The sequence below is a fragment of the Pagrus major genome, chromosome 7 (genome assembly GCF_040436345.1).
Source record: "Pagrus major chromosome 7, Pma_NU_1.0".
In the NCBI taxonomy this organism is placed as follows: Eukaryota; Metazoa; Chordata; class Actinopteri; order Spariformes; family Sparidae; genus Pagrus; species Pagrus major.
In genome coordinates, this window is record NC_133221.1 from 29,428,885 (window position 1) to 29,456,488 (window position 27,604).

Here is a 27,604-nt window from a genome sequence, read left to right on the forward strand (position 1 = left end):
CTGGAATGCTGTGAGGAGTCTGTGAAGGAATAACGTGGACCCACCGAACAGCCAGGTAAGACCTCACCTGGACAGACAAAGTTGCTGTATCACTGTGGACAACAGGTTTATTACCGGTCCTCACTGTGTGCTCTCAGGTAAATGACGACAAAACACAAGCTAACAGTAGATGTTGCGGGTCTAGTTGTCGTCCATTGTTCGAAACTGTTGTAAACCCGAGGAAGTTCAACTGCTGCTTGTTTGCGAAATGTATACACATAAAAAATAATTGGCAGTATATAACAATAATTATTGATTAAAATCTTTCCACAATACCATTAAAATAGCCCGCCTTTTACACGTTGTAGTTAACCATTGTCAACAGTGTGATGTACGCAGTTTTTAAAGGAGCACTATGTAGTCCTGGGGAAGACATGTTCATCAGAAGACAAAGATCTTCATTGACTGAGATTTTTAAACAAACTAAATTAACAAACTCTCTTTGTTTTCATGACTGAATAAACTGAATAAACAAACTGACCTTGAAGGACAACACAATTTATAGTTTTACTTTGTTTATATGTGGCGGACCCTGCCACCTTTCTAGCTTCAAACAGTGTTCTGGGACCTTATTTTCCTCTGAGAACAGCTTGTTTATTCACTTATGGAAAAGATCATTCTAAGTTCGTACAACTGTGTTGCTCATCTGCATTCATCTGCTTATTAATGTTAATCACTTTGTAGTGGGTGTCTGCAAGACATCACTTTTGTACTTCTCAAAAGTGTCTGTACTATATGTGGCCATGTCTTATGTAAAAAACAAAAACAAAGATGCTGATGTCAACTGTATTCACCACACTCACGCCACTCAAAAACTGTTCAATTTTGCACATTTTGGTCACCTGGGTACTTAAAAGGTCAAATAAGTTCAAACTAGTTTATGGTATTGTCTTTTATTCCCAGGTGAGGTCACTCCAAGGGCAGTTAAGCCATATGACATTGACTTGATCACTTTAATTTCACTTTAGTGTTGCCATCTACAGATGCACAGCATCAGAAATCACACCAACATCACTTTTAAAAAATGTTTTGAACATGTTTGGGATACTGTGATTCTGTTGACAGGTTCACAAATGTTAGTAAATAAAAGTAGAGCCCGACCTATAGGCCTACTCGATTTTTGGGGCCAATGCCAATACTGATATGAGGCAGTAAATAGTTCTGATAATCATATATCGGCCGATATACACAATTTTTTTGCAATGATCTCTCATATGTGGTTATCAAACACTTGAGACAGATATGCAAGGAAGGCAGGATATTTCACAGTTCAACAATAAACTTTATTGTTCAAGAGGACACCAGTGCGCTGAAACAATCAACTTAATTGGGAATTTAATGATTCTAAATTACCCCAAGCATCTTTTTTGTGCATTATTATATTCCTAATATTGAAAGCAGATAATATCGACCAACAGATATATCCGTCAAGCTGTAAATGAAAGTGCAATGTATAGTATGTATTGACGATAAACAGACTTTTCCCAAACAGACTCTCATTTCTCACAATAGCGACAACCTCGTGGTCTATTAAGTTAACTGTATAGTAAATGTCAATTGTGTAAACTCGTATGAGTTTATTCAAAACATTCAGATGACTCAAAACGTTGTAAAACTGGCAGAGGCAGCTAATTCCAAAGTGAAGTGTGTTTTCTTTAAATTTTTTTCTTTCGCTTATGTAACATCTCAACATTTCCATTGGTATTTCATAACAATACACATCTTTTCCTCTCTGTCTGTCTGTCTGTCAGGCAGAGTGGTATGCACAACATACGGCTCAAGTTTAAACTCCGACTTGGCAACACTTAGGCAAGCAGGTACATGTGAAACGTGAGAAACAAAAAAAGAGCAATATAGTCACGTCACATACTGCACATTGTGGCTGTATATCAGTTGGTCTGAAAAGCCTTCAGGCAGTCAGGTTCTCTTCAACTCTCTTCAGGGTGGCCTGTCCATTTATGAGGTAAATCTAAAATACAAGTCGAAAGCTCAGACAGGAACTCATGAATGTACAAATTTAAAGCAAAACATCAAGCATTTGACTGATAGTACAAATTAAATGTTGTCTTTTGAAAAATCAAACCTTTTCAAACTAAATTATTCTATATTGTGCCATGACATGAAAGAGTTTTAACAGGCACACAGTGTTTTTCATGTTGTCATTATAGCTGTTCAGTGTTGTATTTCTCATCACCTGTCCTTGATTGTCCCTTTAATATTTCATTATTATTATTTTCACTTACAATGGCCTTTAAAAGAACTGCATATAAACTTGAAATATATATAATATATAATATAATGTAATATATATGTTTTATATGTAGCAGAAGTCAATACCTTAAATAAGAAAAAGGAACACAGGATGATAACGGTCAATTTTGATACCACGTCAAAACTGGTATACTGCTGCATCCCTAGTTCTGTTCGCCCACCGTCACTGGTCTGAACTCCTGTATGATAGCTGAACTAGCAGACAGTTAACTGTAGCTTTGTTCTGTCTGCATTTTCTTGAACAATGTTCTCATTCACCAAGAACAAATGTCAGATTTTTTGCCCTTGTTTTCTAAAGAGCTTCTGCCTACACAGTTTATAATCATTTTACAGTGATTTTCCTGTGTATTTCAAATTAATGGAGTACATTTTGCTTTATTTTGTTTGAGTCAGGCCTTTGAAATGTAAAAATCAACTGTTGTCATTTAACCTTTCTATTCATGACAGTCTTGCAGATAATCTTTGAGAGAATATGCATCAAACATTTTATTTAGCAGTATGTGCACACTGTGTACTGTTCACTGTTGGCCCTCTCAGACAGAGGCGTGTTAGTTTTATGGCCTCTTAAAGTGCTGTGTGTTTGTTAATATTACAGCCCTGTGTATGTCATTAGCTGTGTGAAGTTTGAGGGTCTGTAATGGGGACATGCACAGGAGCACCTGTGGTCTGTGTCAGCCATAAAAGAGTTCCCATGGGAAAAGGTGAAGGGTTACATTTCATGGTGCCAGTTAATTTTTATTTTTACCAAAATTAAATTTTACGAAAAGATTTTAAGTGCAGCCTGTCACGATGGCTTGGAACCTGATTCTTTTCAAAAATGCAAAATTTTCATTATTTTCGTCGTAAATTAATCTGTTGATTATTTACTTGATCATTTCTTTTATACGGTATACGTATTTGTCAGCATATAATGATTAATGCTTCAACTTGACATACTCAAATTCTTTATTTGGTCTGACCAACAGTCCAAAATCCAAAGATATTCAGTCTGCTCTCATGGAATAAAAATAAGCTGCAAATATATAATCTACTGTGACTCAGTTAACAAAACAAATTGTTGCCATTTCATTTCTGTCTATTGACAGGAGGTATGAGGTTTTCACACACAAGCCAGTCACATCTTATGGTATCCTTGCTGTATTACTTTGGGTTACCCACTTGGTTTTGGCATTTTTTGTTGGCTTTTTATTTACTTAGCTATTTGATATTTAGTTTATGAAATATTAATGAATACAAAAATGAATAATGATATGAATATTCATAGCATTGTTTTCTATGTTTCTAGGCTAAACTCATGTCTCCTCACCTCCATTCTTCACCATCATCTTTCTGGCTAATGCTCCGTTTCCTGCTCAGTGTCCTCTTGCTGTTGTCCTCAGGGGTCCATGGCCAAGGTAGACTGTCTTTCATGACTATTATAACTATTTGATTACTACTAACAGGAGAGTATGTAACCTGCACAGCAAGAGATGATGATGTGTTGCATTGTGGTTAGCCGTTGGTGGTAAGTATCTCTTAGGGTCTATGTTTGGCTAATGTTATAATTAATAAAATGACACATAAGCAACTACTTTGTTATTTTTGCCTTTTATGGTGTAAATGTGGTGGTAAATATACCACTATATTATTCCTTGAAAAAGACGTGAGACAGACTTTTAGCAATGTTAGAAAGGAGACATTTATTTTTTATTACTGTAACCAGTGTACACAATGTTAAGAAATCTCACAAATGAAATGTGAGATATTATGAAAATAAATCGTAATGCTACCTGTATCATATAGGAAAATGTTTAATTGTAACTGGTAAGGTTAGCAACCGAAATGTCCTGACATATAACACAATTGGATGATTTTATGTATTTTAATACCAGTATCCACACTTTTTGTGTATATTTTTAGCCTCAATATTTTTATTCAAAATTTTTTTATCATGTTAATTATCCACAATATAGTTCCCTAAGAAAAGTCAACAATTAAACTATAAAAGTAGAGTCAATGGCATTAAGCCTACACTTTTCTCTGCTAACAATCCATGCCAATTTATGCATTTTATAAATGCAAAAATTACAGTTGTGTGACTCAACAGCTGTCAATGATGATGATGCAAAATTATGAATAAGAGTCCAAAATCAAGGTTATTTGGCCACTTTTGAGTAAACCGTTGTGTGTCCATTATACAGGGGCGAGGACAAGCACATTTCAAGCTTATACAATACAATTGGCTTCATGCAGGAAACACTGGTACGGACATATTACTTTTCCAATTTTCTTGTACACATATTTAGAATTATCTGTCATACCAGTAATACTCAGAGTTTAAACATGATACCAAAATAATGTGATATATAATATATACCCAAAAGAAACCCAGTGCAAAATAAATATTCTGTTTATGGACCATCATCATTGTGGTGTGCAAATTCACTGCAAGTTTTTTAAGATTTTATGATTTTTATTGACACATTTCAGAACAGCAACATTTACACTTCAGTAGCTGCAAGACGACGGAAATCTCAGTGACTGTCACATCCTTTTGACCGCCTCTCATATTTATCATGGGGCACTTTGCTTTATAAAGATGATTTTAGCCTCTGACGTTGTGTCAGATCATCCCTCTTTATGTCTGTGACTGTTGCAGTCAAGCTCTGATGACATGTTTTTGACAGCTGTAGTATTGTATTTTTAAAGTGTTCTGGATCCTCTAACACTACTTAACTGTGACTGCTAAACTTGCTATTTTGGCCTGCTGATTTTTGATGGCAGGACTGTTTTTACTTTTTAATGACATTTTGTGAATGAAAATTATGTGGCAGTTTTCGGTTGATTATGCTCATGATCAGATCTCACAAACGTTTGTGCAGGTTAAGATTATGAAAATGATCTTGGAAGAATTCCAGTGGACAAAGCCTGTAACCATATATGTCAGAATTCATTTGGATATGAACAAACTACTGAAACACTCACTCATACTGATCCACAGGCTACACCACTTGACAATTGAATAGCATTTGAATATCAATAATAATACATATTTAATTACTATGCTGTTTTTTTAATATATATATTTTACTGCTGCAAAAGGCATGCTTTTGTATAATTTTGCAATCTATATATTGTCTTTCATGGTTACTTTATCCTACATTTCATAGAAGAAACAATCTGCAAGACTCAAAGGGCTTATTATTTCAGCACTGAACAAAAGATGATGGCCATGACCAGCTGCTCTTATCCAATAAATCAGGAAGTACAACACAACTACTCCTCTTGTCTGAATGTCTGCCTGCTTGTGTGGAAAAGTTGTTTTTGTTAGTGGGTCTGTTGGACCTTGACCTCAGTCTCTCTAATCCCCATCAGTCACTATCTGATCCTCTGTCAGGCACCCAAGAAGATGAGGACCCTCCAGAGGCCCCTGGCCCAAATATACAGACACACACATATACATACATACATACATACATACATACATACATACATACATGTTGTCAGGATCTGTTGAGCGCTGAGGGTCATACGTCCACAAAAGCATGAAGACAAAGTTCTGTGATTCATGCTGTTCATGTCTTCTTTGCTTCCGTTTTCTCCCACCCCCCTCATCTTCCTCTCCATCTTTTACCCTGCTACATACTACATACAAAACCCTGACACACTGTAACTCTGTGACGTTCCTCTGACATGACCTTTAACCCTCCAGTCCCTGACCAGCGTCCTGTTCCTGTTTCTATACCAGACAAGAGGACAGGGCATGCTTTGATGGATGAAGAGGCAGCTGTAGAGAGGGATGGATGGAGGGCGGGAGGATAGAGACATGAAAGACACTGCTTGTGGGGAAATCCCTGCTGGAAATTATGTAGATGAAGTAGAAACAAGACATGGATTTTATTTTTGGAGAAGGAAGTGAGTGAAACTGAATGAAGACAGTTTCACAGCTTGTTTCTTTGATCTTTGAAAAGTCTGCAACTGTCATTCTCTCTTCTCTCTCTCAACTCAAATCCTTCACTAGCCCTCATGCACACATATACATTTTAAAACTTGTCATTTTTGTCTCTGTGAATATCAAGGTCGTCTTAAGCTGACGGTCCTGTCTGAGGACAGACTGCAGATGAAATGGAAGGAGGCTGATGGACCCGTTCAGGGCTACAAGGTCCGAGTGAGACCCATCTCAGGTGAGACCTCCCAGCCTCTGTTCAAGTGTTGATAACAATCACTTAAGTATTTACAATAAGTAGATATCACAAGATATATGATACTTTGGAGTTGTGCAAGAAATTGTTCTATACATTTGAGGAAGCAAGCAATGTTTGTTCAGAAGGGGTGTAACAGTGCTCAGTTACATCTGAGATTGTTAGCATTGAGCAGTAAACAGTGAACATACACTCTCCAGGGCTCCAGGGTGCGACTGTTTTCATCATCACACACCCAAAAATCTGTCAAGTGCGATTTAAGATTTTCATTGGTCGCACTGGTGCGCCTAATTAAGATCAGATTAAAGAAATGTAGTCTATAAAAATATTTTTGACAAACACCAACTAGGTGTGTAGACAGTTACCTTTGACCAATTGTATTCCTGTTTACCATCATTTACACAATTTGTTAAGAAGTTAGATTATAATGTTTTATTGGGTGCACCTAAATTTTGGGGTGGTACACCTAAATGAAAATGTAAGGCGCACCAGTGTAACCGATGTAAAAAAAATTTGTCTGAAGCCCTGCTCTCTCGTAGGTCACATTTTTATGTAAGGCTGATAATAAACAAACGTAGATATGATGTAAATGCCAAGTGAATTGGTAATGTCAGCGTTCTCATTTAGAGGCAAAGCAGCAGGGAGAAGTTGTTGTACTGTTTTGTTTTTTAGCGTGTTCAACGTCTTTCCACTCGCAATCAATGGACATTCAACGCCGACACACCGTCCTGCTCTGAGACTAGTCCTATTGCTCCAGTGTGTCATTTGAAATGGCCGTAGTGTACAGAGTGCAAAAGGGAAGTTAGCATCGCCCTGGTTCCCTCGACAAAACCTTATGGGATTTTTCAATTGGATTTTGGATTGTTGCAGAGCAACCACATGATTATGATACTTGCATGTTTTTTTTCAGCAAGATAATCTTCACAGTTGAACCCCACTATAATGATTTTTGAAGCATTAACGCAACCTCCAGAAGTGAAAAGCTGACATGGCTTTGGACAAACTACAATGCAGTCGCGTGACTTCACCGTCAACACCAATAAACCTTCTACTACACTATTGCCACTTTAGTATAAATTGATCAGTCTACAAGTTTGAAAGTTCGAGTAAGAATAGTTTGAAACTAAAGTCGGCCTGTAAAACCGGACTAGTGAGTAGATGAGTCTTCATTTTCGGTATGATGACGTTTGATGTCCATGCGGTCATTTAGCCACTTGTTAGCAACCGCTGTTTTTTACATATGGAAACACTTCATAATTCAAGGTGGAATATTTACAGACGTATTTTATGTTGTAGAACAAAACATTAAAAATATCTTGGCCTTGTGGTAGCCACAGACCTTATTGTGCATTTTACTGCAAGTCGGAAGTCTGAATTTCTGAGTGAGTATTTCCGACTTTCAATCCAAAAGTGTTCTGGTGTATTTGCTCGGAAAAACATGGACACTCGCTACAAACGGATGTTGTCACAAGCAACCACAGCAGCTGATTTAACAGTTCAGGGCACTTAAAAAAAGACAGGATGAGTAGGCTCATAACCCAGACTGTCAAAGTCTTCTATTTGCACACAGATCAACTGAATGAAAGTGAAAACGATAACTACGAATTGTATTTACTGCACGTTTCACAAGCAAACACTATATGAGGTAAAAATTGATGAAGAGGTAAAAAGTAATTGTTTACTATGTCCGTCGCCATACTGCTGTGATGTCATCTTTGTATATGTCACCGAACTCGAGCTATGCAGATCTTGCCCAAGTCACCGACTTGGAATTCCGATGGCTGTTCCGTTGTACTTTTCCGTGTCGGTGGTCGTTTTTTTTTTCAGAGTTCCAAGTACAATGGAACGCACCATTATTTCAGGTATGTAACTGAAAACCAATTCAAAAAACCCGATGACATCGAGGCAAAGGAACCGGAAGTGCAAAAATGCTAACTTATTTCAGGATTTTAGGACTCTTTCTGCAGCACTCCATAGTCAATCATGTTCACTTCTTCGTCTTGATTTGTTGTATATTCGTCTGCTTTTGATTTTGAATAGCGGCTGGAAAACAGCTTTTTGGTGCAATACTCCCACATACTGGACTGAAGTGTCGATCAGAATGGTTATACTCTCATCCACTGATGTACTCTATGCTCTTACCATAGCGTGACAGTCAGACGTATTCTTTCGTAAGAGTGCATGCAGGGACAAATACACGTACTGATACACCCCTGTTGTTGAGTATTTTGATTTGCCTTGCTTCACTAGCCCCACATTTGGGGTTTTTGGAGTTTTCATTTGTGATTTTCACTCCCATGTTGATTTGTCATGCCACTCTTAGGTGTTCTAAAGTGATAATGCATTATACTTGTACAATCTTTGTGTAAGATACAGTGTATGTGCCGAATTATCTGTACTCCCTTGTCCACGTACCTTTGTGTATGGCCTTTGGCCTTTCTAATGCTACTGTAAATGCTACAGCGTGCAATAGTGTTTCAGACAACAGTATAGTAACAGTTTGGGGAAGGCCTTTTCTTCTTTCAACATGACAATGACATCCTGCACAAAACAAAGTAATTAAGAAGTAATTTTTTCAGTTTTGTCTAAAGGAACTCACAAAGCCCTGACATCAACCTCATCCAACACCACTGGAATGAATGAGAAAGTCACATGTGAGCCGTGCCTAATCACCCAACATCAATGCACAACCTCATTAATGCTCCTGTGGTTGAATAGGAATGGAATGGGCAAGTTAGTGCTGGCAAAAAATTAATCAACTAATATTTTGCAGACTTTTTTTCTATTCTGTATGTACTGGGTCTGCACAGGTATGCCAGGAAACCACTTGGAGGCTTGTGCTGAGTGCTCCTTAGCCTCGGGATACTATACCTGGCTGTCTGTGGAGTTTGGTGCACTCGTTGCTAAAGTTTGGTTTGTTTTGAGTGCCTTTTAGTGTCTACTGTGTGTGTTGGCTGTTTATTTTCTGGAAAAACAATTCAATACAAATATCACAGTATGAAAGATAAAGCACTTAATCAGTGGTTTACATCCACTATATTCATGAAGTCAGATCCAGAAGGCATGCCCAACACTCTTGTCGCCTAAAAAATGTGCAACTCAACTCAAAGAATCAAAAGTCAGATATATTATGGTAATAATAATAATAATAATAATAAACTTTATTTATATAGCACTTTTTAAAAACACAGTTTACAAAGTGCTTCGACAAAACAAAGCAAACTGTACAAATGAAATAAATGGCATTTATAGTTAAACAGTTTGAAACAAATAACTGAAGAACAGAAGTAATGAAAACAATTAATAAAATAAGCAAAATAAAGAAATGGAAATAAATCAAATAGGTAAAATAAACAAAACAAATAAATTAATATAATAAACTCAAACGGTAGGAGCAAAAGCAAAAGGACGACATTGTATACCATGAAGACATAACATTCAAACTTCTCAGCACTAGAGAAAATCCCTGCCAGGTTCCCAAATCAAATAATATAATGACCTCTTCAAGTAAAAGCAATGAATTGGTGGGTTATGAGTAGACTCTCAGGCCTGTATAAACCTGGGTGCAGTTAGTGGTCATTTTTCTTTGATTTTCTGATTCAGATCAAAAACTCATATGGTGAAAAGATTGTGGCGGCTGTGTCATGAATGCTCTGAACCTCAGTTTTACCGCAAATTACAATCAGAGACCTTTTCTCTGGACAAGGCAGCAGTGCAGTGGCACAGCTTGAAATAACCTTACTTTTATGCGTTCAACTGCTTCATGCTATTCTTTCTGTAGCCCTCTTACTGTGTAATGGTTCTGAATAATCATTGTTGAACTTGAGTAACACTCAGTAGAGAGCAAGGCCCAAAAGTCCCCCTTAATTCAGTCAGGCCTAATCTAATGTCGAACTAGCCCTGTATCGCTCTAAATTCTAAAGCACCCTTAACTGCTTAACCATCATTTGAGCTCATTAGATCAAATTGTACTCATTCAGAGATACCAGCCACCTAAATACCCCTTTTTGTAAATTCAAGATCCATGTATTTTTCCCTGGGATATTAAAGAAAATGTTGAGAAAATTAATGAGGTCTATTCTGCGTCCAAGTTTTGTGGAAATCTGTTCAGTAGTTTTTGTGTAGTCCAGTTGACAAACTAAACAAACAGCTAAAAACAATATCTCCTTGGTGGAGGTAATTAAATGCATATTGTACCCCTTTTCCACTGATCAAAAATCCCACTTAAACCCGTTAAGATCAGACTTTTGTGTGCAAAATGGCTCAAATTATGACAGTGAAATGAGTCATTTCACAGGGGTTGTGACGCTCAAAATAATTTATCCACTGTTTAACAGGCCTTTCTTTCACAATGGGTCTGTTGTTGTTTTCTCCTCTGTTACAACTATTTATGGCGCATTCATGACATGAAACATGACGTCAGTGACTTACAACGTGAAGCTTCACATAAAAATCACAAACGGGCTGCCTTGCCTGTGGGAAGTGGGTCAATAGTCGATTTTTAGCGGGTGTATCCACGTTTAAAAAACCTGTGTAGACCCGCTAATTTTGGTGGAAAAGCAGTTTGGATACAAGTTTCAACTCAATGGTTTTTATAAGGTTTAAGAATCAAGATTAATTTGTCATAATGCAACACAAGATTGTATAAGGAATTTTTTGTCGTGATTCCCTTAACTACACACACACACATGCGCACGCACACACATGCGCACACACACACACACACACACACACACACGCACACAAAACTATTAGACTACTAGATCATGGTGGAGACAGGATTACTTTCCAAAGGAAGTAGATAGTATGCATTTACTTTATTTATGCCTAGAAATGTGTCACTCTTTTTGAGTCTATTAGAAAAAGATTCCCTCTTTAAGAGATTTGATAATCATGAGCACTGATTGATCAGGTAAATTCTTTGGCTGTGTATGAAATCTCTCCCTATCTTCTCAATTCTGCACATTTCCCATCCTTTATTTTATTATTTTATTTGAGACACAGCCTTGGATTCTTCAGTTTTGGAATCATGACTGCCATCATAAGCAGGAGTGTCTCTGCCGTTGGCTCAGATAGCAACAAAGAAAAGAAAACATAGGAAAGAAGAAAAGATAGCATTGCAACATCAGATAAAATGCTGCGTGACTTGCTGTATACCCCTTCAAAAGGCACGATAACCTTTCATGTTCTGGAAAAACCTGTATGCTGTTGTGTTAAAACTAGTTAAAAGACAGACCAAAAAATACTGTATTTGTTGCAAAAGAGACAAGTTGAAGTGCAGCCTTTTTCCTCCATTAATAGAAGTCTGTCATCAAATGGATATTCTTGAGTGCAAGCCTGGATTGCTCCTCCTCTAGCTTGAAACAGCACAAAAAATGTGGTGTGAAGGTGCTTTTCATCTCAGCACTGCCACAAACGTGTCAGCTCTCTTGCTTCACAGGTGAAGGTTTGGATAAGAATGTGGCTCCCTCTCCTCCCCTCCTCCTTCATATCTGTGATTCTTCCGGCCCCTTTAATTTCTTCCATAACATTGTTTTTTCCCTGTCACCGTCTTATCTACCATTCCACACTATGCAGCTAAGCCCAGGCACGTCTAAAAGAGACATAGGGGGGCTTAGAGAGAGGATTCAGTCCAACATAAGACTTGAAGTTTAGGGTGCCACTCTGGAAAATACATTAAAAAGAATAGCAGGTTTCAACATACATCTGTCATGTGAAGGACAAAATAGGAAGCGGTGTATCATTTGTATAGGGGGAAAAAAAGTTGAGGACCAGATAGAGTGGTTAGTGGGATTACAGCAAATGCTGAAAACTAAGAAAACTAACTTTCATTTTTGTTATAAATTGGGTTTATGTACATGGACATAAGGATGCACTCCATGTTTCACTGTTTAGACTTCTCAGGTTTTTGTCCAGTCTAATACGACTATTACTGGGAATAATCAGCATAATCTAGTAGGGCACTTACAGATATAATATGTAAGATTTCTGCATAAAAATGTCTTAAAATGACTAGACCTTTGTTATTTATATTGTTGAGTTATGTACTTACATTGTCCCAAATGTTCTCAACAATGTTCAAACGTTGAAAAATCCACAAGTTTACTCAAGGTTACTGTGCTCTTCATTTTGTTGCCTGTTGCTAAAACTTTTGGGAAAGAGTCAGAGAGTGAGGACGGACGTCACAAAGGAGATGAAAATGTACTGTAAATAACACTTAAAAATCATTTTCAATCATCAGACATTGTAAGTGTGCTGTGCTGTGTTGTCTTGTCCGTCCTGCTTTATGAGCTCATAAAAGGAAGGAAGGAAAAGTTCCTACCAGTGTTTGTTGTAATGGTAACAAGGTTAACTCAAGTAAAATACAGACTTTCTCCAGTGTATTCCTGATGCTTTTGTGTTAAAAAAAGGTCTGAGGTGATGTCAGGATCCATGACATTCCCTTTAGACTTCATCCTGTATTGTACCCAGGCAGTCATTGCTCAACCAAAGTTCTCGTCTTTTCCAGAGGTGCCACAGCCAGAGCTGATGCTGACCACTACACGGGGCCGGGCGACGGTGGCTGGACTGGACGCCAGTCAGGAATACGCCCTCCAAGTCCTTGTGCTCAATGGGACTACAGAGAAACTTCTGGCAAAACGACGATTCACCAGTAAGGAACACAGTGAAGGGAATGGGAGAAATTAGAAAGGTTAGATGAGAAGAAAGAGGAAATTGGAGGTGGAAGGGGGTCATCGAGTACAAAGAGAACAAATTACCTTCAAGAGCTTATTCAAGGCTCATTTCCTAAAATGAAATGTATCATTAAAGCATAAAGCACACCAGGTGAGCAGAAAGGAACAAAAATCCTGTCCTTTCTGTATGTATATACCCTTGATAGCAGACTCAGCTATCTCAGACAGTGATGGTAAATCTAAGTGGCAGTGCTCAATGTACTGTGAGGCAAGAAAAAGTAAGACGCTGTTTTGTGCAGTGAGCCGAAATGAAAGGCAGACAGCAGAAACATGAAGCACTGGAAAGAAATAGACATAGGGTATGGAATGAGAAAGAGGTTTGAGCTAGGTTGTTCATGTGTATGAGCGAGAGGGACTGCATATTAATATAGACCATCTGGTATCATTATTTAAATTTATCTACGATCCATTGATTTGAATTCTGATTAAGTGGAATTCACAACACAAGCTACAGTCCTTAGTCCACAGTTCTCTGTGGGATTACACAGAACAGGGGACATAAAACTCCACAGGCATGATGTGATGTACAACACTGACGAGAGATAAAAAAAAATAAATTCCATCTGTTGACTCTTTGTTGGAGTTTGCAGTGTTTCCTCCAAGCACCCAGCCCATCTTACCAAGTAGATGTACAAGCACAGACACACAGAATGAGTGGGTATAAATTCTACTCAAGCCAGATTACAGGCTGAATGTGGGTTGCGTTTGAACTTCCTGTGTATACTTACATGAGCTAAGTGTGTTCCTGGGTTGTAAATCTGCCCACCAACACTTGTTTCTCTGTGGCTCACAAAGGCAACCTCACCAGCAGAATGACACAGTCTGTTAAGTCTTTCTACCCACACTGTGTGACTGTATTTAAGGACAAGCAGCTTGAAGAGAGGAGAGTATTTCTGTCTTGGGTAACTCCACCAATTTTAAACTTAAGTCTTGGGGAGTACTTTTGCATTAGTGAAAAAAGTATAAAAGTCTTTTGTGGCTGTAGAGGAAGCTGCATGTAATCTGAAAAATCGCCTCCAGTCTTTTCACCACAGTTCTTTCACTTGGACATAAAAACTGCATGTATAGAATCAAAAGTCAAATCTGATAAAAACCGATGAAAAAGTTTGGTGACAAAATAAGGTTTAAAACTCTTTAAAACCCACAAGTTATACCTCTACTACACATGCTCACTGTTTCCCAACACTGGTTTAAGTGTACTTTTTAAGAACACTTAAACAAATGCAAGTTTAATGTCTAATGTTTGAATGAGCTCACATTTTTTCATAATCCTGTTTATTTATTTATATGCCTATAAGAATTCTATCAGCTTGAAACTGTCGAAAAAACTATGCGCTTTGTGTCAGTGCAAACTGGCTACTGGTTGATATGTTTCCTGGTTAGGCTAGATAAAGCAGACAATTTACTGACTGATTCAAAATGCTTTTCTTTGTGATTCGAGTTTTGAAAAGCAGTCTACTGGTCTAGCAATACGCTCCTATAACACTGTTGAAGTCATTGTGGACAGTTTTAAAACAAATACTCAAAACTGATCCAGCAGAACCAAAGATATCACCTTTCTTATTCAAAGCATTCTTCTTCCTTCTCAAAACCTGGCACCTTCATTACCCACAATGCAATTTAGACACTGAGTGACATCACTGGAGGCAGTTTATCAGATTTCATGCAGCTTCCTCTGGAGCCACAAAATGCTTTATACTACTTTATGTTTTTTCATACATATAGAGAAGTACTCCCCCAAGTAAAAACACAGTTACCCTTTAAAAGCCAGTAAAAACCAGTAATTTCTGAGGAGAAAAAGGTAGTATGGAGACATTTTAATGAAGCAACACCTGTGTTGGGGGATTAGGCTCTGTGTGGGAAGTGGTGATTTTTTTTGCACTCCTATTGTCCCTCAGGTTATTTCAGACATCTCTGTCTCTGGCTCCAACACTGTTACTTCCCCTGACAGTGACGGTGAATCCCATCACACCTCTCCTTCCTGTCGATCCCCTTTTACTTTTAACATTTTGCTGTCACACTCTGATTGATACTCTCTTGGGGCTCCTTTTGGGTTAGATTATATGTGGATTTAGCCTGTGCTGCGAACAGCACTAGTGATTATAGGTTACTGTGTCGGGTTGAGCATGTCCAGGCAGATCTGAAAAAACTTGTCAACTTGGAGATTACCAACACCGGCTGTCAAGTTGGAATGATGGCAGTCTGGGAATTCCTTCCTGATGCGTCTTCGCCTTTCCCATCTGCGTTAACCCCTTCTGGGCCCGGTGCTTATTTGCAGCCAGTGATAGAAGGTTGCTATGTTGCGGCAATTACTCACTTATAAATTTCACCCTCAATTTGCTTTTGTTGACCTTGTCTGTTAATTCCAGGCAATGATTTACCAACAGCTAGAGATGTGATATAACATACAGCAAACATGCTCTATCTTCACCCCAAGCATGTTCAGTTTTGTCTCTCTGATCTCAAACAGACCTTGTGCTGTATCCAGTCTGCAAATACATGTTCTCCAAATAATCCGCAGTCCAGTCATGATGTTGCATCATCAGCATTCAGACAGCCCTGCAGCACTTTTGCACAAAAGTTAGGGGAATACCACTTTTTGATACAGCAAAACATTATATTGCTTCCCCCTGCGATACAATGTTTGATACATTGGCACAAAATATTGATATTTTCATTAAAACTTCTTTTGTTGTAATCTTCTGTAAACCTTAATTACACAGATTGTTATGAATTTAGTGAGCCATAGTTTTATGCTTCCTTTAAACATTTTAACTCAGCCTTTTCCCAGTTTACGGCTATTTAACATTTGAATGATGGCACCCACGGACATGGACAAGTTACAGTCACCATGTGTGACACTAAGCTAAGACTAGCTATTGTTTCCTCTCAGTTCATGTCAACTTTTGTGAAACTGACTCCACAATGCAGTGAATAAATACATACTGTGATCCCTGCAGTTTAATCCCAGCCTTTTTATGGTTATTGGTGTTTTTCAGTTAGACAGGTATTCTGATGTATCATGAAATGTTTGTCTTGCAATGTATCGTTTATCTCAGAATCATCATACTGTCATTATCATGGGTATATCATGGTACTGTGAGTTACTCTGTAAAACACTATTAGTTTATGTTTACACATAGACCATTGTCTGATTATCAGTAGTAGATAGACTGCTCACATCTTTTACTTTAGTAAGAGTAGCAATACCACACAGTACAAATACTCTGTTATAATAACCTAACCTAGTTCCTGCTTAAGGAATTTGTTATCTGAATTTGCAAAGTAAGTAGTAACTGCAGTTATTGGATTTATATACACATTTAATGAAATTGACACATTTTACATACTATATGACATTCAGACACAAAGGCTTCATGCAGACTTTCTTTAAACTTCCAGAGAGTCTGCTTGGGGTGCATACTTCACCAGACTTTACTGATTTAATTACTCACAATGAATTTGATACCCACTTGATTTTGCAGAAGTTTTTATGAAAGTGTAAAACAATTACTTGATTAAAACATTACTTGAATTGGTAGGCTTGAAATAATGTTCACTGATATTCATGATACAGAAATATTAGAAGTATAACTAATCATACTACTTGTTATTGTTGTAGTCTTCAGGCCTGTCCATCAGGGTGGGTGAGGGTGGACATTTGGATTCAGCCAAACTGATTTTTATTAGCCATGGATGGGTACTGTATGTCGGTCAGTACTCGTGTCATTAATATGACTTTAATTTGCACTTCCCTTAGCTGCCATTTTTGTCTTGCAGTGGAAGGACTTCGGGAGGAAGAAATGATCCGCAGCGATAGCCGAGAGCAGAGGAAGAAGCTGTTGCCTGGCGGGTCAGGGTCAGGAGACCTTGACGATGTAACAGAGGCTCTCTTGGGCTTACCAACGATTTTGTATCCGGACCCCACCACCACCACTGCAGCTGCAGCTGCTGCTACTACTACAGGTAGTGCATGATAGTAGATGATAACACTACATCCATGAAATAAATGGGATAGTTGTACGCTGGCTGATGAGCTGGACAATCATGTGGAGATTTGTCCATTAAGTTCTTCTAAGATGTAGCAAGTCTGGGATTGAAAGTAAAACTATTACACTGTAATTATCCATTCTGCTCCAAGCGACAGACTTTATTACATTATCTGTGTTGTTGTTTTGTTGTATAATAATATGGATAGTGATAATTTTATTTTTATAGCAAGGAGCACAATCAGCAAGTATTTTCCAGTACAGTGTGAGAGCATAAAAAGACACCCAAGCATATAGAAAAAATGATTATATATTATGCTAACAAATTAGTCTAGTGGTCAGACAAAATCATTTTTGTCTTAGTCAGAAGCCTGATTGCGGAGCTTTATTGATCCCCTGTGGGAGAAATCCATTGCTCTGGTCTCTGAAATATTTGGTTAGTAAGATGATTGAACTACTTTTTGTGTGTTATTCAAAGTTTAGTCCACCGTCCAAAAAAAAGACCTAAGTAGCTACTGAACGATCTATATAGAGAAGTACTCAGGGCCAGAGAAGAGTTCAACTGCATCAAGTTTTGTTGCATTCAATTTCTCACATCAGTTAAGCAGCTATGTTGTGTGTTGAGTTGATCCTTGAATGAAGGGCTATCCACACCAAGAACGCTTACTAAAATAATTTTAAAAATGACAACGGTGGTGAACGATGTCCTTAGGATCACTTTCAGAGTAATTTGATGAACAATAGAAACACTGACAGTCAATCAAAATTCATCTGAATTTACAGGACGTCACATTCACAACTTACTAAATGCTTGATTAACTTAATGTCAGGCTGCAAATTATACATTAAAAAAAGTAATTTTGCCTGAGTTTTAATACAAAGTGGTTTTTCGTGCTGATGGGGAGTCTGAAGTTTTGTCCTTACTGATGCTCTTTCGGATGATTGATGTTGACTCATACAAAAGTATGAATAAAATTTGTCTTCAAAAGACAACAACTCTTGTAACAGAGTGCTGGATTCTCCCAACTCCTCCCATCTTTGAAGAATTTCGTTAAACCATATCCTTCAGTTTTGTTTTTGTTTCTTGTTTCTCTGTATGACATGCAGCCATCAATGTCCATTTTCCTAAGCTGCCAACACAGCTGGAGCTCTGCACCACTGTTTACAGAACATTGTCATTCATCTGTGTGGATGCTGGATAGTTATCAATATAGTTATCGTTGTAGCTATCATTATAGCTATTGTTGGTGTGGATGGCCCTTAATACTATACTATAACATGTTATTTCTACAGTTGAAGAGGTGCATGAGTCTATCAAAACAAAGCCTTCTCTGTTTGATTGATAGGATGAGAACCACTCCAGAGCGGGTCCAGATATTTTACCCACATTTTCAGTCTGTTTGGGATAGTACATAAATCCTCCAACAGAACTCTCTGGGGGAAGATTTGATGTTTTTGCCCTGATCTTCCACGGCCTGTCATTATAACACTATCATGAGGAGGCAAGGCCCAAAAATGTTAGCAACACACATGTATAGTACAAGCGCGCCAGTGAACAGTGGGTATGGTAGACTGTATTTACACATGCCAACACCAAAGCGTTTTGTGACAAATGCACACTCAGTAATGACAGCCTAGCAACAGTAGGTGGAAAACAGAAAACAAATGCTGGAACAAGATGGAGGAAGGAAAATGAAGGAGGGCCTGGGGGTTTGGTAGTAATGGTTGTTACTGGAGTCAAAAGATGAAGCCATGAATCATCAAACAATAATGTTTATGTGTTAACAGGGAAATTATGTTTTCTCTCACTTTTCCCTTTGATCCTTTTCAGTCAGATAGATCTAATGTCAACACTATATTTCCTGTCACGTACAGCCTCAACTGATCCCCTAAACTTTCTTTGCTTATCTTACTTTAACCCCACCCTTGTGCTTGCCATTACCTCTCTCCTCCAGAGGCCCCAACAACAGAAACCCCCTCTCAGCTCCCTGATGAGGCCCCAGAGAAAGCCACCAAAGAGAAGAGGAAGAGGAAGAAAGAAAAAGAGCGAGATCGTTCTAAAGCTGAGAATAAGGAGGAGCAGGGTACAGCACAGGGCAAAGCAGCCGAGGAGAAACCCCGCAAGACTCCCTTCATTACCCAACCGGTGACAGGTAACCTGTGCATTGTTGGAAAAACAGGTAACCTGTGCATCGTTGGAAAAACATGACAGTAACGCTGATCTAAAATTCTAATGAACCAAAACATGACAGCACTTAAAGAACGTATGGCCACCATCATCTTTGGCTCTTCTTCTGAGTTAAGGAACAAGAGGCTTGAGAGCAGTAAGTGTTGGTTTGATCTGTGATGACAGTGTTTACACAGGGGAGGGTCAGGTAAAGGAAAGGATAATGACAGGCCATCCTGTTGGGCTGCAGGGCACATGTGTCCTCTCCGTCTTAATCCAAGGGAACACACACACTTCTCATGCATGTTCATGTATGCACCATGTCGACACATGTACACGTAGTCTCTACATACCTAAATGCATCGAGCCATCTGTTTCGTGGTGGGAAGCCATGCATTTACACACTCATGTACAGATGGGTGACAAATGAAAGGAAAGTACTGAAGTAGTGACTTATTAAGGTGTCGGTCCTGAATAGTTTCAGGGCTCTTTTACTCAACAAGTCTCTGAACTCTGAACACTATTTGCTTCATTCTTCTGTTTATTAAGGTATGTCTCCAAGGAAACCATTTGAGTGTGACAGTGATGCAGCGGCAGACATCATGCTGTTGGTGGACGGCTCCTGGAGCATCGGACGCACCAACTTCAGACGGGTCAGAGATTTCCTGGAGGGCCTGATGACACCCTTCCACATCGGGCCAGATCACATTCAGATAGGTGAGGGTCAGAGAGTGTTGGTGTTGGTGCAGCTCTTCACTTCTGTGGGCTGTATTCATGTAGACACAGTGCCACACAGTGGGTCTCCTGTCTCCTCTGTCCCATTCATGTCATTATTCATACTGCAAGTTACAGAGGTACAGAGTGTTTCAGGGGTATAAAGTAAGTCAAGATATGTGATGTTTGTTTTTCTGTTTCTTTTTATGCAACACTGATTATTATGATATTTATAATGCTTGGCTATGGCTCAACTATTGATCTTATTTCTGCTCATTTGTCCTCTTTTGATGAGTTACTGGTGTCTGCACACAGACACACAAATATTAAGATATAAAGTACAATTTTTGCATTTTTACTCCACTACATTTATTTATGTTGTGTCACGATTCTCCAAATCCTCGATTCGATTAGATTCTCAATCTTTTTTGTGTGTTTTTTTTCTTCTAGCACAGACGGCTATGACTAGTCTAGTCTAGGATCATTGGTTTTATGCCATGATAACTCATTTAATTTGTTAATTCTTATTTCAAAAGATGGTCTACATGGTGACGTGAGTGATATAATCTCCATTATTTGTTTGCAGTGTACCACAATAAGGCCTTATTGTCAAATTTGAATAATTTATTAACAATTTAAATGTAACATTAACTTTTCACCAGTCAGTTGGAAACTAACTGTAAACAAAAGAAGAGAAGTCATAGAGGGTACCTGCCATCTAGTGACTCTTTGTTGTAACTGCAGTGTTTACTCTTTACAGCAGATGTGAGGAGTGCACACTTAATGTAGTGTGTTGTGATGGTCATGTAGCTCTGTGTTGCTCTGGAGGTCCGGCAATCTGTCGTTAAAGCCACTAAATCTGCACTGCTCAGACCTCCAATAACTTTTTCCTTCACATTATCATACATGGAGGGCAACATCTTTATGGTAAGATGCGACCAGCTTGGCATTTGGTAACGTGGGTCCAGTATGCTAATTAAATGCTTAAATCCAGGGTTTTCCACCACTGAATAAGGTTTTATGTCTGATGCTACAAATACCCCTATAGGGCGAATTGAATGTTGTTGCAGTTTAACTCTAAGTGAGGACGAAAGAGTTGGCTGGGTTAACAGAAGTCTACTTCTTTATGATGCCTGCGGAGATGTCCTGCCATATTTTTCGTGTTGCCTGTGGACGCGGATAGCATAGCTTACAAGTCACTTTACAGATTACATTCTACTTGAAATGACTCTGAGTATGACTTTCTTTTTTCAACACTACAAATATTTTGAATTGTGCTTTCTTCATTTAATCCTGCTATTCCTACTTTTTATACTCCTTTTGATGTTGCTTCTTTCATAGCTTTCACAACATTTCAGCAACCAGCAATCACACCACATTTTCTAAAAATAGCATTTTTTTATTGAGACTACATTGTTTTAGTTGTTTGTATGAGTTATTAAAGAGCATTGTCTAGCTTTAAAGACATAATCTGCATTGTTTGCTTGTAAATAAATTAATTTTGCTCCTTTGAGAAGGTGATATAATTCAGTCAATTTAGAGTCAATATATACGTTTCGGTTTAAGTAATACATATTTTTACTCATACCTATTGCTATTCATCCATCAACATTGTTTTGATGTGAGTCGCTGAGTTTTGCAGTTATATATCGTAGAGATGTCTACCTGCCCTGGAATATAATGGAGCTCCACAGACCTTGTTGTGAGCACTTTCATGCAACAACTGTTTTGTTTTTACCAAAATGACAGTGTAGGATGTAAACATTAATAGCGTCCTCCCCGGCTGAGCAACAGGTAACATTATCAATGTAAGTTAGCTTAATTAGCTAGCCTCTAGTCCATAAATGGAAGCACATTTTCTCCTGCTCAGGGATACAGAAAGAAAATAGTTCCTTCATGAAACTGCTCAAGACAAGGTCTGTGGACTATATTGAGAAACCAAGTCATGATTTCTGGAACGCTGACTGCCATCTAATTTGATTGTATTCAAGAGAAGGCAGACATCTCTATGGCCGATATCTCTAAAACTCTGCAGCTCACACCAAAACAATCTAGATTGATAAATAGCGCTACAGGTAGGTGGAAAAATGCATATTTTTGATTTTTGGGAGAACTGTCCCTTTGAAACTAGCCTCTTAGATTATAATAGATTTACATTTCCTGGCCTGTACCTCAAAAATAAATAAAGTCTTGTGTAATGATATGTTTTTGTCCAAGGTCTGACCCAGTACAGTGGAGACCCCCGCACAGAATGGCAGCTCAAGAACTTCACCACTAAAGACCAGCTGCTTGAGGCAGTCAGGAATTTCAGATATAAGGGAGGGAACACATTTACAGGTAAACACACAGTCGATACTGTTAGTGTTCATGTGTTTCAATGAGAGCCCTTACACCGTCTTTTTTTATTGTACAGTATATCACATACAATAAAACACTGTAGAGTGCATGTCTGTTTGTCCGTGTGTAACAATGCGTCCATCTCTCAGGCCAGGCTCTGCTCCACGTGATGGAGGAGAACATGAGGGCTGAGGCAGGCGCGAGGTCAGACACACCTTTTTTCGTGGTCTTGTTGACCGACGGGAAATCTCAGGATGACGCCATTGCTGCAGCAAACCGGTTGAAGAATGCCGGCGTGGAGATCATCGCTGTAGGTGAGACTGCAAAGAAGAGCGTTTGAGGGGATGTAGAGACTGAATAACTTTAACTTATTACCTTTCAGTGCATCATGGGACCATGCAAATCTGGACTTGTTTTGTTTATTAAGCGTCAGGGACTCAGCCGTGTAACCAATTATAGTGGGATGTGGTTTATAATTGTTACAGTTAAAGTTTATTTCATGTTGTCATTGTTTGGTGCTCAGAGACATTTTGTTCTAATTTCTAAATTTGTAATAAATGAGTTGAGCCATTTTAAAACTTTGTGTCATTCAGGTGTAAAGAATGCTGATGAAGCTGAGTTAAGACAAGTGGCGTCGGAGCCGGTGGACCTGAATGTCTACAATGTCAATGACTTTCCTCTGCTCAGCAAACTGGTGGCACGACTGGTCCACATCCTGTGTGGGAGGATAGAGGAACGTGGCATCTCAAAACGTAACCTGTCTTTCTAAATACACAGTATGCCTGTCTGTCTATAGCTCTGTCTTCACTTGCCTACTCATCAGACACATGCACATGGTTCTTCAAGCTATGAATATTTATTGAAGTCCAATGTGCTTATTTCCTGTTCCTGTGTCTCCAGGAATGGAGCCTCGACCTACAGCAGACCCAGCCCTCTCCTACCCGAGTCCCACTGATCTCCGGTTTTCTGAACTGGGCTCCAGAGAAGTGAAGCTTCACTGGAACAATCCTGCTAAACCAGTCCAACAGTACAGAGTGGTCTACCACAGCGCTGAGGGTCAGAGTCCACAGGAGGTCAGAGTCTGTCTTTATGATTTTTGCAGTGTTACGTTTGAGACACAAGCACAGTTATCTAAACAAAATAAGACCTTTACCATGAAGAACAGCAGATTCCAGCAGCCCTCACATTGTGTTTTCCTTGATTACAATTTACAACAGTGTGAAAACTTTGCTCTTTAAGCATAGACAGTGCTCTCAGAAAGGACAAAAGGAGCAAAACATGTAGAACATGTCCTCTTCAATAAAGCAACCCCTTTGTCTCAGTATGCCAAAGTCTAAGGGACCTATTTCTGAGAAACACCAGTGCCACCACTAGTCGAGCCTTATTCTGTCTTTCGGTCGGAACCCTCATTGATATGCAGACTGTGTTTTCTGAGACAGATAATTTTTAATGAACAAAAGATTAAATATGGCAAAATATTCAGTTTGATAACTCTCTAATAGCTGTGGTTCTCAACATAATTATCATCATCATCATTAATCAGGGATTGTGCTTTATGCAGAAACTTTGTGTCTTTGATGTATCAATTTCTGGTTTATTTAAAAAATTGTGTGGGATGGAAAAATAGTTCAAATGTAAATTGTGTTCTCTGTATGCCTTTGGTTCAGACAAAGGACTAAGTGATGGTTTGTCTCTAGGTGGTACTGGCCGGCTCCGAGTCCACTGTGCTGCTGGAAGGCCTCTCCTCTCAGACTCTGTACCACGTGTCCATCTTCCCCGTGTATGAAGACAATGTTGGCCTGGCACTCAGAGGAACTGTCACTACATGTAAGACTGACATCACTGCTAAATATTGTATTTCTAAGTTCACCCACCCAAGTTCATTATCTACTCACCCCCATGTGAATGGAAGGTTAGATGAGGTTATGTAGACATTCTCTAAAACAACTGAAGTAGATGGGACAACATGCCCCATATAGCTCTTCTGACGTAAGCCAAGTCTCCAGAAGCCCAGAGATCCCAAATTGACTTTAAAAGATGTAATTTACACTCTTTCAAAGCCAAAATCATCACTGTAGCTGCCTTTGCTAAAAGCATTAATGTGCTAACTGTCTGAAATGGGTGCATGAGGTATAACATGTCCTCGACTCTAGTCACTAGTTTTCAGTCTCGTTTGTTAAAAAACCCGATGTTTTTATACTACAAACCACTTCTGATGTTTCTCAACTTTCCTCATCCTTTCTTTTCTCTTCCATCTTGCTCTGTCTCTTCCTGTCCCCTCAATCAGTACCCCTGGCCATGCCTGCCAACCTGGAGGTGACTCCGTCCTCTTACAGCACGCTGCGAGTGAGTTGGGGTACAGCAACCGGTGCAACACAGTACATGATCCTGTACTCAGCACTCAACCACGGAGAACCTGATGATGCTAAGGAGGTGAGACCTGGGTCTGTCTTTCTCTCTTCTCGTTTTGTGTGTGATACCTTCTTACCCCTTTAATTCTGTTGTATGTCAGCGCTCAGCTCCAGTTACTCACTGTGATTTAATTTTACTGTGAGGATTTGTAACAGGCTTAATACAACATAGTAACTGTTCCACCATCCACTTAACAGGGCAGAGACGATCAGGACGAAGTGTTGTACTTCACCTTGAGACGTATTAACAAACTTCCAACTCCACATTTGTTTCTTTTATTGCTGCAGGAGAAATTCAGTGCAGACCAGACAGTGGTGGAGCTGGCAGAGTTACTGCCGGCTACAGACTACTCTGTCACTCTGTATGCCCTGTATGATGAGGACCCCAGTGACCCTGTCACTGCTGTTGCCACCACATGTAAGACATTCCCCTTATATTCTCGTCCCTTACTTTTTTATTTTCCCTTCTTCTTCTTCTGTAACATTAGTCCACCTTTTCTCTTTCTGTCTCATTTAGTTTTTTCTGCCATTGTTGCTTCTTTTCATTTCTTACAGATCTTCTTTCCGTACTATTCCCTCTTCCTTCTGTTATCAAAATCTCTTGCACAGTAACTTTTCAGTGGCACTGATGAAATATTGATGGTCATTTATCTTCTATCCACAGTCCCTCTCCCACCGCCGATGAGTGTTCAGTTCCCAGTTGTTACCCACAGTATGCTGAGGGTGAGCTGGGTGCCAGGAGCCATCGACGTCCCCGGCCACAGAATCACCTACAGTACCAACCACGGCAGTGACGTCAAGCAGGTAACTGGGAAATTATAAAAGTGTCGTTTTAGTAGTGTCTGATATCATAATGCAGGGAAACACAGGCTGTAACATTCATAACAGTTAACTTGATAACCCTTTTTTATGGCTTCCTTCTTAAAGCATTCTCAAGAACTGCTTTTGATTCAAAGATCAAAATATGAACAAAATAACTGAAAAGACATACTGACAGATAGTGTCTGATTTTCAATTTATTTTTATTTTTTAGCCAAATGGAGTATGTTTTTTTAAAGCTGCATGAGCCTTTTATTTTACTAATAAACTGAATAATAGCTTGATTAGAATATGAATGCCAAATGTAAACACCTCTTTATTTGTATAGGGCCAATTCAATTCAAGCCATATCATAACACTTTCCAAATTGAGCAGATCTAGACCATAATCTTTAAGTAATTTATTGACAGAGATGCAACATTTCCCCCATGAGCAGGCACTTGGTGACAGTGGCGAGAAAAAAACTGCCTTGAATGCCGACCCTGATTATTACCTTAACATTATCTGAACCCAACAGACGTCTTTATTCTAAAGTCCAGAGGTCCATATTAGAAGTCTTATCCACACAACTTCTCCAACTATTTCTTTTTCCTATAGCTTGTAAAAAATACATTTGAGTGGATTTTCTCATGAAATTTTCTTTACTACCGTACTCTACAGTCATATTACAATCCAGTGAAAGTGCTGCTTTTGTAGAAATCAATAATACTGCCAAGTAGTGAATACTGTTGCAAATGATTTTATTTTTATGACCCATATCAGTTTAGCCATGGTCCGTGTCAGTCATTCATTTTATGTATTTATTTATTTTCTGTGTCGGTCACATACATATTAAAACTCTTTCCAGGTGGAGGTGACAGGAATGAACTCAGTGCTGGTGCAGAACCTCTCCTCTCTGTCTAGATATCTGATTTCAATCCAGTCTCACTACCCACAAGGCCTGTCAGCAGCACTCACCAGTAACGTCACCACACGTAAGAAGCACACGCACTATGTATTTTTTGTGCTAAAAGGCATCATCTGAATTTTACTTTAATGTGTTAAGGGAGCAGAGAAGAAACACTGAATTTGATTAAAAATATCAGAAATATATGTTATTCTTCCTTCTTCTCTCCTAGTGAAGGTGCCCTCCCCGTCAGACCTCAGGGTGACTAATTTCTCAGGCAGTGACATCACTGTGCGCTGGGAGGCTGCAGCTGATGACGTTGTGTCCTACCTCATCAAGTGGATCTCTCTGAGTGGAGGAGACCTGAGACAGGTGGGGTGGATAAATGGGTGGATGGAGTGCATAATGTGTTATAATAATGAATATATGATGTGAAAATGTGTGTTTATTTTAGCTGAGGGTGAGTGGTGAGAGTGAAGGGGCCATCCTGGAGGGGGTGGAGGACGATAAGGAATACCAGATCTCTCTGTCTGCTTTGTATGGAGATGGAGCTCAGAGTGAAGCTGTGGCCATACGCTACAGCACCTGTGAGTCACACACACCCACGCACTCATTTGCACGCTAATTCACTGGAGGGTAGTTTCTATCACACAATACAACGGTTTGTATATCCCATGGTCCTGAGTCTGAGTCTCCTTTATTAAATGACAAAGACAGACTACCTGGTGGTATGGAGAGATATTTCCTCTCAGGCAGGTGCGAAACATACAAGCTAGTGAGCCGTTGTCTGTGGTCTTTGCTGTGTGTTCAAGTGCACCTTTTTGGCTGAGACAAGGGCAACATGAGGCGATGTAACAGTCGGCCTTCATCATCACTCCTGCTTCGATGTCTGTTTGGTGTGATTGGGCCCTACAGTGGGACTTATCCTCCCCAGCTTCCCCACAGGGTTGTGTATGCCCTCACTGCTCTTTATTCTCTACAACAGCGACTGTAGGAGTCAGTGCAGGGATAGAAAACATTGTTAAATTTACAGATCGCAGTTATTGTCAGTCTGCT

The 27,604-nt window shown here is 39.1% G+C and overlaps 2 protein-coding genes across 2 annotated transcripts in view; one reads left to right on the top strand and one right to left on the bottom strand.

Annotated features, from left to right (window-relative positions):
* On the top strand, positions 1 to 27,173 carry LOC140999714 (collagen alpha-1(XIV) chain). The gene is made up of 18 exons (XM_073470235.1): positions 1 to 55; positions 3,596 to 3,704; positions 6,369 to 6,473; positions 13,000 to 13,143; positions 17,006 to 17,191; positions 19,170 to 19,367; positions 19,931 to 20,098; positions 22,313 to 22,432; positions 22,582 to 22,746; positions 23,026 to 23,184; positions 23,333 to 23,505; positions 24,130 to 24,259; positions 24,720 to 24,865; positions 25,132 to 25,261; positions 25,508 to 25,647; positions 26,510 to 26,636; positions 26,781 to 26,920; positions 27,003 to 27,173. The coding sequence occupies exons 2-18, from the start codon at positions 3,605 to 3,607 to the stop codon at positions 27,171 to 27,173; spliced, it is 2,502 nt and encodes an 833-aa protein (XP_073326336.1). The 5' UTR covers positions 1 to 55; positions 3,596 to 3,604.
* Positions 27,174 to 27,419: 246 nt separating this feature from the next.
* Positions 27,420 to 27,604, bottom strand: part of LOC140999716 (phosphatidylinositol 4,5-bisphosphate 3-kinase catalytic subunit gamma isoform-like) — an 8,622-nt gene continuing 8,437 nt past the window's right edge. The window contains exon 5 of the mRNA XM_073470236.1: positions 27,420 to 27,524. Within this exon, the coding sequence (XP_073326337.1) occupies positions 27,420 to 27,524 (105 nt within the window). The remainder of the gene's footprint in view (positions 27,525 to 27,604) is intronic.

What these genes read in the sequence shown, in the direction of transcription:
- LOC140999714 (XM_073470235.1), top strand. Translation starts at nt 3,605, where the DNA reads ATGTCTCCTCACCTCCATTCTTCACCATCATCTTTCTGGCTAATGCTC. An exon ending in GGAACGTGGCATCTCAAAAC is followed by an intron (nt 23,185 to 23,332) that starts GTAACCTGTCTT and finishes CTGTGTCTCCAG; the next exon opens with GAATGGAGCCTCGACCTACA. An exon ending in CAGAGGAACTGTCACTACAT is followed by an intron (nt 24,260 to 24,719) that starts GTAAGACTGACA and finishes CCCCTCAATCAG; the next exon opens with TACCCCTGGCCATGCCTGCC.